This window comes from Acomys minous (assembly GCF_964271855.1).
Source record: "Acomys minous genome assembly, chromosome: 11".
Classification (NCBI taxonomy): Eukaryota; Metazoa; Chordata; class Mammalia; order Rodentia; family Muridae; genus Acomys; species Acomys minous.
In genome coordinates this window covers 72,595,558-72,607,850 of record NC_140492.1, presented here as the reverse complement: position 1 = coordinate 72,607,850, position 12,293 = coordinate 72,595,558, and the positions used below count along the sequence as shown (strand labels likewise).

General features: G+C 53.2%; 1 protein-coding gene across 9 annotated transcripts in view; it reads left to right on the top strand.

The window, feature by feature from the left end:
* LOC311609378 (guanine nucleotide-binding protein subunit beta-like protein 1) overlaps nt 1–12,293 on the top strand; it is a 63,493-nt gene that overhangs the window by 38,010 nt on the left and 13,190 nt on the right. For all 9 annotated transcript variants that reach the window (XM_084802450.1, XM_084802458.1, XM_084802452.1 and 6 more), the window contains 3 exons: nt 1,760–1,922; nt 6,059–6,157; nt 10,195–10,410. In XM_084802450.1, coding sequence (XP_084658576.1) covers nt 1,760–1,922; nt 6,059–6,157; nt 10,195–10,410 — 478 coding nt within the window. The remainder of the gene's footprint in view (nt 1–1,759; nt 1,923–6,058; nt 6,158–10,194; nt 10,411–12,293) is intronic.

Genomic DNA, 12,293 nt, shown 5'->3' with positions numbered 1-12,293 from the left:
GTGCTGGGATTAAAGACGTGTGCCACCACTCACTGCATAAAAATCTGAAAGTTTTAGAGTGTTCTGTCAGCGCTCATAATGTTTCAGATTTTGGAGCTTTTCATATTTTCCAGTTTTCCAAACAGGGAAGTTTAGCTGGTGAATTAAATGCAGATATTCCAAACTCTGAAAACAGAAAGAGAGAGAGAGATGGGGGGTGGGAGCAGGGTGTCCAAGGAAATGCGTCCTGCTAAAACCAGCAGAGGCCTTAGGAAATTCTGGGGGACACTCTGAACCTGTGCTAATACCTGGTTTCTAATGGTAGCTTCCAGCTGTGGCTTCTGCCTGAGGTGGCTCTGTCTTGTGTACTCTCCCGGGGCTCTGCTTCCCTTGTGCCACCTCACTCCCATGGGCAGACTGGCCCTGACTTCCCGTTTCTCAAGGGGCTTGATGCCAATAGCATCTTTTGTTTCATTTGCTTTGTTAATGCTTCCTTACTTCCCAACATTGCCAGGTAATTGAACCCATCTTGGTGTTCCCTTACCTCCGCCCTAGAATCAACATCTCCGGGAAACATGGTGTTGTTGTGTTTAGGAAACCGACAGGCCCTGGGAAGTCCATGGTTGGCGTGGGGGTGGGGGTGGGGGGCACCTGGGCCTACATTGCCTGTACTGTCACATTCACCTGTGTTCAGCCATGTGTCCTGTCTGCATGTGTCTGGCCACATGCATGTTCACACTGGCCTCTCGGTTCTGACCTGACCCACACAGCTCGAAGTGTCCACCAGCTTTGCCACAGCTCTTTAGAAAGGGCCCACAGCCTTCTATCTGCTCTTCCAGAGAGGGCAGCCCCGATCCTGTAAGGAGCCAGGACAGCTCAGGGCCACTGTTTCTGCAGTTACGTGTGTCTTTAACCATGCAGTCTTCAGTCAACACTTGTCTGTGTGCTTCCACTTGTGCTTCCTGACCCAGGGCAGTGTCATCCACGTAGTCACAGAGCAGTCCCTCATAGCTTCCTGGCTCTTGCTCAGCTGGCTGGGGCACTTCTCATTGTGCACAGTGACATTATCTGGGTCTGCGGGTTTGGCGCAGCATGGTCACGTATCCATTTCCCCAAGGCCACATGAAGCAGCCTGTCATCCCACAAAGGCCAGTGCCACCGACTGGTTCTCCATCCCTGTGCCCATTCCTTGTCTTAGATGTCACAGGAATGTAGTTATGTGTCGCAGAAACTTCGGATGTGGCTTCTTTCACAAGCAAATCATGGCTCAGCGTCCTTCCAGCTGTTGCATGTGTCAGCAGTCTACGCCGTCCCTTGCTGAGCAGCACTCTGTGGCACAGTGTACCTGGCCGAACAGTTGGGTTGTTTCCAGCCTGGGTGATGATGCATAGAGCTGCTGTCAACATGCTTGCATGGCATTTAGACTGAAAATAGGTCTCAAATACATTGGAAGAGACCTGAGTGACACTTCTGAGTCCTTAAAGACAGTTGAAAAAGAAAAGGGGTGTAGGTGGCACTGGAACGGCAGGAGGCCAGCCATAGGTGCATGCCTCAGTGTCTACATCCTCAGTCTACTGAATAGCCTGGCCTCAGCCAACTCAGCTGTGAACACTGAGAGAGAGAGGTGGTGGTGGTGGTGGGGAACCTTCCTTCCTGAGGCCTCCAGACAGGATGGTGCGAAGCTTACTTAGCCATCTTTAGCATTGAAGGGTCAGGTGCTGGTCTGGGTGGGTACACATGGGCTCACAGTGTCTCACACACACTTCCCTTGCTTCATCAGCCAGGGCCGGGACCTGCAGCTTTGCCTGTGGGACTTGTCAGAGGGCAGGAACACCGTCATGGACTCAGTTCAGCTAGACAGTGTGGGCTTCTGCAGGAGCTCCATCCTGACCAGGGGACAGCTGTGCTGGATGCTTGCTGTGCCAGGGAAGGGCAGCGACGAGGTAAGGACCAGCCCTTGGAGCTCCTTCCACACACTGGTGACACTGGGCTTGTCTTCACCAGACATGCTTGGTGTCCCCTGGTATGGAGGGCCCCGTGATGACACAGTACTCTGAGCTGCAGGGCTATAGCCTGCCTGCTTCATTGCAGCTCCAGCAGCCTTAGCTGAGGCACAGCCTGGCCATCTGTGAGATCTTTATCCTTCCAGGACAGTGGCGCAAATCAGGAAGGGCTCAGGCAGACCTTGGTACTCAGCATAACACTGTTCCTGGAGGAGGGCCATATAGGGCTGTGTCTAGGCCTGAGTGTATGTGTGAACACACACATACACACACACACACACACACACACACACACACACACACACACACACACACATACACACATGTCTGTTCACATATTCATGCACATACACATATGTATATATAGAGAAACCTATAGAAACTGGGGGCCTTGATGCACTGTCAGCCTGTTGGAAGAGACACCAATATAGTGACACAGTGAAGAAAACTGAAGCCACAGGGGAGCTCACAATTGGGGGCAGAGCTGTGACACAGTGTTCTTGCTGATTCTGGAGGCTGAATGAGGGTGGGCGTGGCCACGGGCTTTGGGAAGGGAGCCTAAAACCTGAATTCAAAAGCCAGAATGGGAGCAAGTCTGGAAGTAAGAAGAGGCACAGAGGAACTCCAGGCATCCAGGCCTTCTCTGAAACAAGCTGTCCCACAAACACTTTTAAAAAGAAAATGAACAGGGGGGAAAAAAGACATCTGAAAACCACAACAGCAGCAGCCAGAATAACAGGGAGTCAAGGAGATGGAGCAGGATGCAGGACCAGGTCTCTCTGCTTTCTGTAAGGGTAAACTAACCCCGCCTCAGGGCGTCTTTCTGTAGAGTCAGCCATCACCCTGTTTGCAGAGAGATGGGTACAAGTCATGGCTGGTGATAAGCAGCCAAAAGACCAGGACGATACTCCAACCCACACACCAAGGGTGGCAGACTGCACTAACACGTGTACGTTCTTGGGAGGGTGGCACAGCAGCAGCAGCCTGAGGACACACAATCTGTACAGTCTACAGGCCATCACAGGGACTGTCCTTCCTGAGTGCTCAGGAAGACCCCGTTGTTGTGGTAGCAGGGAGAGGCTGGATGGCAAAGGGCCTTAGGTAGGAGCTGTTCAAGTTTGCTCTCGGGCTGAGAGAAGGGACGGTGAGCCCAGGAGGCCGATCCGGGTATGTACCGAGAGTGTAGAAAGCACAGCACCCATCCTGTATCTGGAGAGCAGGATCCCAAGGTCAGCCCGAGGGCAGCTGCCTTGCCTCTCCTGGTTCCCCAGGCCTCTGCGCATGGAGCCTCCTACAAACGCTGGAGCTTTCCATCTGGCACCCAACTTCAACTTTGTTTCCAGAAGGAAAAATGCTAGGTTTGGGCAAGTGTGGCCACCCAGACAGCCATGAGGGGTGGGCGCATGCTCCCAGGCATTGTTTGGGCCTAAGCCAGCTATGCTTTCTCAGGGCCCAGTTGAGGCAGATTCCAGGTTGACTGGAAAACAACCATTTGCCCAGGATGTGTTGGCTGCTTCTGAAAGTGCAACTTCCGGCTGTTGAGATGGCTCAGTGTGTAAAGGTGCTTGCTGCTTAGCCAGACAGCCTGAGTTCAGGTTCCAGACTGCACAAGTGAAAGGAGAGAACTGACTCACAAAAGTTGTGTACACACATACACAACATACACACACACACACACACACACACACACACACACGTGCACACGTAAATAAATGTAATAAAAATTGTTTTGAAAATACAATGCTACCTGCACTGAGGGCTAGGGCCGGGAAGCTGGTTAAAACTGCACAGAAGCCTGTGGCCTCCACAGAGGAAGACCATCCCGATCTGTGGCCTGAGGGTGGCTAAGCTCTCTTAACCCTCAGAGTGGCATTTTATGGGTCTGTGGCTTGGAATGACCTGGTACTGCCTGCCATGCTGTACAGGAGGAAGCAGTTCCCCCACCCCTCACATTAATAAAACTTTTAACAGGTTTTTGGCAAACTGGCAAGAAAAGTGTATGTAGCTCCTAATTGGCGATTTAAATGCAATCATGAACAAATAAATGCCTGTTACTATCTCATTATTTATGAACTAGATCTGCTTGGAGACAAAATGACTTTTCTTGGGCAGGAGCCAAGCCTAACCCAGTGCACAGGCCTGATCTGCCAGCCCCAGTAGGAGCTGCCTGCTCAGGGCGGCTGGCTGAGGAGACCATGGGCCTGAGGAGACAGGACTGTGGCTGGGAGCCCCTCCCCCTCTCCTCCTACCGGCCGCCATACACACCCTTTCCCCTGTCTTGGGCACCCCTTACAGAGGTGATCATGCTTCCTCTGCCCTTGGGCGGTGGGCACGGATGTGCAGGCTGACTGCCTCCTTGGAACCCCATCCTCTGGGCACTCTCCTGCTTACCTGTCCCCGGACCTGTGACAACCCTCCCACATTACCAGAGCCTAGGCCTCTCCCTTACCATCTCCCACAGGCAGCCAAGTGTCCTTCAGACTTGAGTCTGTCTCCCAAAGGCCTGAGCAAGCCTCCCTGCCACTGCAAAGACGGGGCCATACAACTCAGCTGCGTCAGATGGGACAGAGAACTGAGCCATTTCTTTCTTCCTTCCTTCCTTCCTTTCTTTTTCTTTTTTTTTTTTTTGTGTGTGTGTGTGTTTTGTTTTTCTTTTTGTTTTTGAGACAGGTTTCTCTGTGTAGCCTTGGCTGTCCTGGAATCGCTTTGTAAACCAGGCTGGCCTTGAATTCACAGTGATTGCCTGCCCCTGCCTCCCAAGTGCTGGGATTAAAGGCGTGCGCCACCACACCTGGCCCAAACTGAGCCATTTCTAATGCTCAGCCTGGATATTAGAAGTCTAGTCACTGTAGGGACCCTGGTGAGATTACCCTGCCAGCGAGCATCCTGGCCCTCTGGCTGTCATAAGTTGGCACATCAGAAGGACCTGGCTGTGCACTTGCCATTCCACACTGCCTGGAAACTGCCCTGGACCCAGCACCATAGGACTCAGATGACTGATAGCATAACTGATAAGATTCTATGTGGCATAAGTTGGTAAGGCAGCTCCTACTTGCCCAGTCTCTGGCCTCTCAGACATCATCCCCAGCCTACCCACACCAGGTACGGGTGTCTAGCGGATACCCACACCCCTGCCCCAACCAGGGCACACAGCAGGCTTGCATTTGTGCTCTCTCTGTTCACCATGGAGAGTCGCTGCTCTTGCTGATGCTAGAGAAGCTCAGGGATTCCAGAGCCCACTCAGCTCACAGGACAGCCGAAGGTGCATGTAAGCCCAACAGTGCGGCAGAAACATCTGGGTGGTGCTGGCTGCAGCGTGTCCTGTGGGGCCCTTCTGTTCTCTGAGCTCACAAGTGTCACATCCCACCACATGAATGAGAGGACTGGGTTAGCAACTTAGATACAAGGTGTCTGGGAACCCAATCCCATCTGCCAAGGATGGTGCTAGCCAGCATAAGCAGTCCACTGGATTTTCATGCCCACATGGGAAGCTGGGCCATGTGGGCCTATACAAGGCCCATCTCAGCTGAGGCACAGAAAGGCCTGGCACCTCAGTAGTCTGCGCTGGCAAGTCAGATACTTGGGTACTGGGAAACCAGGATCCAGTGGAGCTGGCCTTGGCTCTGGGTGGCATGCTGATTTCCTAGGTGGATAGTGGATGGGTCCCAGGCCATGAGTTTGCATCATTGCATGTGCCTGAGACTATTCACAGAGGAGGGGCCTTGGAAATCCTAACCTAGGCAAGACAGACAAGCGAAGGAGGGAGAATGGCCAAAGTAAGTAGGGCCAAGTAAGCCCAAATGACAAAATGGGCACAGGCATTGTGGTATGTACTTGCTGGCGAAAGGTTGGTCATTCAGGAATGATGTGAGCTTTTGTTTTTGCAAGGACCCCAGGAGCATTTAAGCCCTCTAGCTTGTGCAGGCTAATTAGGAGGCTCTGCTCTCAGGGCCTACAGGGAGAGGAGCAGACAGAGACTCACAGCAGCCTTGGCTAATCGCCTTAAACGTCTCCTGTTTGCATAGCATAGACTTGGCTTGGCATCAGCCCAAATCAGCTTGTTTTCTCACTGTCAGGTTCAGATTCTGGAGATGCCATCCAAGACGTCAGTGTGCACCCTGAAGCCGGAGGCAGATGCCAAGCCAGGCATGCCCATGTGCCTGGGGCTGTGGCAGGTAAGACAGCATGCGCCAGCCACACCCGACAGCCCTGAGTCATGCCCCACTCAGGGTTGGATTTGTCATCAAATCTACGGGCACTGTCCCTTAGAGAATATGTGCCTGCTGTCCCCCTTGGCCCAAAGCTGACTAGACATTGGCTTTTCCTAGACTGGTGCTGGTGCTCGGAAGTTACCCCAAGAGAAGCGCTGCATAGAAACCAGGTGCTGGTACCTACTCTCCATAGATCCACAGCTAGATGTGGCTGTGAGGAGAGCACAGTTGGGTCAGCTGTGGGGCCTGCTCCCAGAAGCACTTGCCCTTTTCCTCAGCACTTTGGCCCTTGACTCTGCTGAGGCCGAGGGGATCCCTAACTAACATGAGCAAGCCTGTGTGGACCTCACAGTGCCAGGCATTCGTTTTTGCCACTCCTTGACCTGACCGAGGTCCCAGAAACACTAGCATGATGTTTTCCCCATGGGCATTCCATGGAGATCTAACCTGTAGCCATTTTCTTTGTTCTTGACTGCTGTTTCTGTTGGAGGGTTGGGCATCGTCTCCTGGGGCTGCTGCAAAACCCAGGTAGACATCACATCCTAAGGTCTGGAGTCTCCCACCCCAACACCACAAAGACCCAGACGTTTTCAAGGTGAGGCTTTCCCTGGCCACATCCAGGTCAGCATCTTTCCCTCCTGGGTCACTTCTGTTTACTGTACCTATCTGCAAGGAATGCCAGAAGCCTCAGCCTCAGTGTCTTAACTGGTACAGACAACAGTGGGCGGCTCAGAGAATAGTGCCCTTGGGGGGAGGGATTTGTAACCCTGTGGCCATCTTCCTAGTTCTCATTGGTGACTTCTGCCTCATGCTTGCTGCCTCCTCAAACTCTCCTAAAAGTGAGATGAGATGGCGGCTTGTTGAGTTAGGCATTGCCTGCATGGCCCATAAGAGGCATGGGAAGGGCCCCTCTGTGCCTGCCCCAGGGATTCTGTCTGGGGTGGATGGCAGGAAGATAGCCAGTCTGCTTTCATTGCAATTAAAAAAAAAAATTTTTTTTTTATCTTCTATGTATTGGTATTTTGTCTATATGAATGTGTGCATGCCCCTGGAGCTGGAGTTAAAAACTGCTGTGAGCCATTATGTAGGTGCTAGAAATCAAGCCTGAGTCCTCTGCAAGAGCGGCCAGTGCTTTTAACCACTGTGCCATCCCTCTGGCTTCTTAACCGAGAGAGTTGAGTTAGATTTGGGGTCTTCAGTAAGCTGATCCTCATACGCTGCCTTTGCTGTGCTGCTTCCTCGAGAAAAGCCTTGCTGGGGACGGGGGTCAAGGCAGTGCTTCTGAGAGCCTCCCTAGCAAAGTTCCTAGGGCGTCCAAGTCTACAGCCTGACTCAGAGGCAGAGCCTTAGGTCTTGCCTCTGTGTGTCCAGATGGGGCTTGCCAAGAGTTCCTGGGCACACCTCTGGGAAAATAAATGTCCCCTCCTCCCACCTCCCAAACTTACTAACACTGAAGCATCCAAGGAGGTGACCACAGTCCATACAGCTACTGGCACCGGCACCTGTGGCTGCTCCACTCCTGTTCTGCAACCTGGAAAACATAGGTCATTGCGCAATGGTGTAAAAATTCCATCAGAAAAAAAAATGTGTAGAAAGGGATGCACAAGCTTGTTAAGGTAATTAATATAGTTGACAGAAGGACAAATCACGGCTCTGTTGGTGATACAGATCCAACAGGAAACCCATAGCTGCAAAAAGCCTCTGGTTACAGGAATGTTTCCTATTTTCTCCTAAATCCAGAAATCCTAGGATATGAACTCACTAATCTGAGTGCGGCAAAGTATCCTGACCTGATAGATTTTTCTGAAACACTCGGGTCTATCTTTAGTTTTCACCTTAAAGTAGCTCCCCTTCTTTGCTCAATAATTACAGGCTGTAAATCGGGCCCTCAGAGAAGGCTTCCTGTCTGAGTTGCAGTACACAGCATTGGGGTTCTGATAGGCTCTGGCTTGCTACCGTCTCTCAGGCTGTCATTCAAAAGGTAGAAAAGGCTGCAGAGCCAGTCTTTGTCTCTAGGTCCCGGCTGAGGACAAGGAGCTGCTAAAGAGGGCAAGGCAGGGTGACCTCAGATCATGCAGCATCAAAGCTGTGATCATCAGAGGCTGCCTGGCTACAGGAACACTTGTCCAGCCTATGGTGCCGGTCACTAGGAGGCTACAGGGACCAGGGTAGATGAAGTAGAACGAAATGGCCAGGTACTGGGCTGTGGTGGTGACTGGCAGGGGCTGAAATCCCAGGGGAACCTTCTGGGCCAGTCTGGCTCCTGCTCTGGCTGTGGCAGAGGGTTCTTTCTAGTAGCCCCTGAATAATCTGTATTGCTCAGGACTCAGTCACAGGCTTTGTGCATACCAGCTAGAGCTGCTACCGACGATGAGGCAGTCTGCAGTGGCCTGACTCCAGTGAAGAGAGGCAGCACAGCCAGGGCTGTAGGAGTGGGTATAAACGCCACCCCAGACCACTGCTAGGCTCTAGCCTGAGACAGTTCTCTCAAGTGGGCTTCAGGGTAGCATCTAGCACAAGCCATGCTGTGGCTGGTGGTTAAGAGTGACAAGAGTTGGCGTACATTCCTGACTGGAGTGCAAAGGGTTCTGGAATTCTTCCACCTGGCACTGCCCCTGCCGTGACCCAGCTCACAGCTACTTGTCTAAGCAGCCTGTCTGGTGGGGCAGACAGTGTGGATCTGCACAAATCACTTCCAAGCAGATGACCTGAGAAATGCCAGCAGGGAGCTCATCCCTGTGACAAAGCTTAGGTACAGTGCAGCAGGGCAGCCAGGGCCTCTGCAGAGCCAGGCAGAACCATTGTGCCCAGGACTAGACACATTCAGAGACCTGGGACAACCCAGCCTCTTAGGGTTATGGTCAAAGCACACAGTATGGACTCTGGCATTGGGGGGTGGGGTGGGGAGTGTAAGGACTGAAGATGACACTAAAAATAAATCACCAGGAAAACACAGAAAGCTTCATGCCTCCTCCTGAGAGCCTCACTCCTTCCTGTTTTATGTGTGTGGACTTGCATCACCAACAGGACACAGTCAGCTTACCAGCCATTTCTGGGGACATATAGAAGCTACCTCTATGGCAACTCAGGCCTTGGCAAGTTCACTGTACTTGCAGAAAGTCTGGTAATTGTGTCCTTTCTTAGTCCTAGGCATCTTTTCAGATGATGGTCTACAGTGGGCCCTGTCCTACGCCCCCCCCCCTACACACACAAGGCACCCTACACCACACCCCCAGCCACTGCTTGCACCAACCCAGAGAGCCATGGCCCTTGTGCTGTTTGTTAGATGCGTGCCATAGGCCTCCAGCTAGCCTGGGCCTCCTTGCTCAGCCCTGTGCAGTTTCTCTTGGGCTGCTGTGCAGTGCAGGGACTGATGGCATGTCCCTGAGGGTGACTTGGAATCCTGCAGCACTCTTCTTTTGTAGTTGTTTCAGAGGCTAAATAAACGAGCGTCAGCCCAGGGCGCAGAGCCCTCTGACCCTCGCCCTCATCCATCACGATAGTCAGGACCTCTCACACCAAACTTCCAGGGGTGGGGGCTTCTGCAGCTCCGCTAACAAAGCCCAACAAGGCCTTTTCACTGAGCTTTTAGCTTTCCTGCCTGATGGCTCTAGATGACTGGCCTCAACAAGGAGTGGCTTCAGGTCTTACGCCTGGGGGTGATGAGGAAAAAGGATGAATCTGTCCCTAGCTGCTCCACGGTGCTGGTGGGTGCCAGTGGGCATCATGCCATCCCTGCTTTGGACAGGATCCAGTGTAGGTGTAGTCCAAGCTAAGCTGCTTTGGACTCTGCCTCTAGCTCCTCAGCTCCGCAGCAGCGGCCCTGCCAGCCCCATGTGAGGGGTGTGGGAGGCTGCTGGCTGTATGGGAAGCAAAGGAACTGTTCTCTGGCTGGGCCAACCCACTTATGGGCATGGCCGGAGAAAGAGCTGTTCCCACAGCCCTAAAGCTTATTGAAGGCAAGACCCTTTGAGAGCCAACCACTGTGCCATTCCCCACAGAGTAACTCCAGTCTCCGCCCCCTCCTTCTGGCTGGCTATGAGGATGGATCGGTAACCCTGTGGGACATCTCGGAGCGGAAGGTGTGCAGCCAAATCGCCTGCCATGAAGAACCTGTCATGGGCCTTGACTTCGACTCTCAGAAGGCCAAGGGCGTCTCAGGCTCTGCTGGGAAGGTATTGGCTGTCTGGAGTCTGGACGACCAGCAGTCCCTGCAGGTCAGTGCACAGGCCCGGGTCTCATTTATCCTGTTCTGCACTAACAGTCTGATAGGCCGAAACAATATTTAGGCATGAAGAGGAGCGGCTGCAGCTCCCTGGCTAATTAATCACTCGGAGGCAGTAGGGGAACAAGGGCCAGGGGCGTGGGCTCAGCATTCACATGGTTTGGGTTTCTCCTGGACCTCGGGTTAACAGCCATCAAGTCTTGTCCATCTAGAAAAAAGGCACGTAGTGTCCAGGCAGACCAAACTCCTTTGTGAAAACTCAGAGGAATGTGGTCAGTAAGGAACTGATTAATCAAAGAAAAAAAAAGAAAAAAGGAAGGAAGAAAGGAAACCCATGGAAAGCCCTGCAAAGCCATGGCCTGGCAGGAACTATAAGCTGGTCTAAGGAAGCCATTGGTCACCGAGGCCCTGGCTGAGCAGGGCTTGCTAGAGACCACAATGTTCCATGGGTTGTCCCAGTTGGTATAGCCCCAGGATGGCCTCTGTCCTTCAGAGTGCAGCATGAGGGGCCCAGCTGGCTTGCTCCCCATTTGGGATGGTGGGATTGCGGCAGAAGTTGCAGAATATATATCCGACCTGGTTTTGTGCAGGCCCTGCAGGCAACAGGCTGCCAAGTCCCAGAGGCGGCTTGGGTACACAGTCTCAGGGCAGGAAAGGAGCCTGTTACCAGGAGTCTGGCCTTGGAAACAGCCCTAGTGGGAGAGCTGCATGCCCTGTGCAGTACCATGTGGCCATAGCCCATCTCCCAGCCTCACTGGACTTAGCCAGAACACTTAGGACAGAGCTAGGGGCCATGCCCACCCTTCAGGCATGATGGCCCTAGTTGCCTCCACCCAATAGGAGGCTTCAGAGCTCATTACTGCAGCCCTCCCAAAGAGGGCAGGAAGCCTTGCTCAGCTGCGTCACACTGCCTGGCTCAGGCCTTGTGTTGAGGATTGGATTTGCTTTGAGCATATCCGGGCCAGGCCTGAGTGCCTCTACCAGTTCCTGAGGCGTGTGGGTGAGTGGGGAAAGTCTGGGCTTGGCTGATGCTGCGTGGCATCCAGGGTCTTGAGGACATCAGTAAACCCAGGGTACAAATTAGGGCCTTATCATGGGGCCATTGCGGGAAAGGGACTGAGCGTGGCAGTGGATAGGGAGTCAGGGGAAGCCCTAGGGCAGGAGGAGGCTGATGTGGGCAAGAACTATAAGAGGAGCCCAAAAAGATGACATACTATGGTTTGGGGACAGTGACTGGCTAAGTAGAGGCAGGTCCAGTAGTGCCCCACTAGGGAGCAGAGACAGCATAGATAACCTGGCCTCCCCACCCCCACTGCCCAGTAGGAAAGGGAAGGTGGGCAGTCAGGCCCACTAGTAAGGCAGGCTTTGACCCATAGCCCTGAGCTCTGATCATCCCTGTGCTGGGCACCTAGTGCATTCAGAGTAAAACTGCCCTGTGTTTGTATTCATCCATCCTTTCCTTGGTGTCTCAGAAACCCACAGGGTCCCTGCTGTAAAGGAAAGGACCTCCAACCTGCAGAAGAATCCCAAAGCCCTGTGTGTGAGCATGTGGGAGAGCACAGTAGCCAGCCACTGGATCTATGTGTCCTGAGGCCCCCTCACCAGGTGCTGAGCCCAGCAAGTAGGCTTGGGGTTTCCTTCACACACTCCCCGCTGCCTCTGAAGCCTGGAAAAGGGCGGCAGCAGTGCCCTGTGGGTGCAGCGTCCATCTCCCTTGTGGCTTGATTCTCATCAGCCTGAAGGCCGAGGGCGGACACCTAGGCAGCTCCTACTAGCTGTGCAGCTCCTGCTCCTGCCTCTTGTGCCCCGCTCTGGGGAGGAAGCCCTTCCAGCCTGTGTCTTCTTGGACTCTCCCAATATGTTTGGGAAACAGCT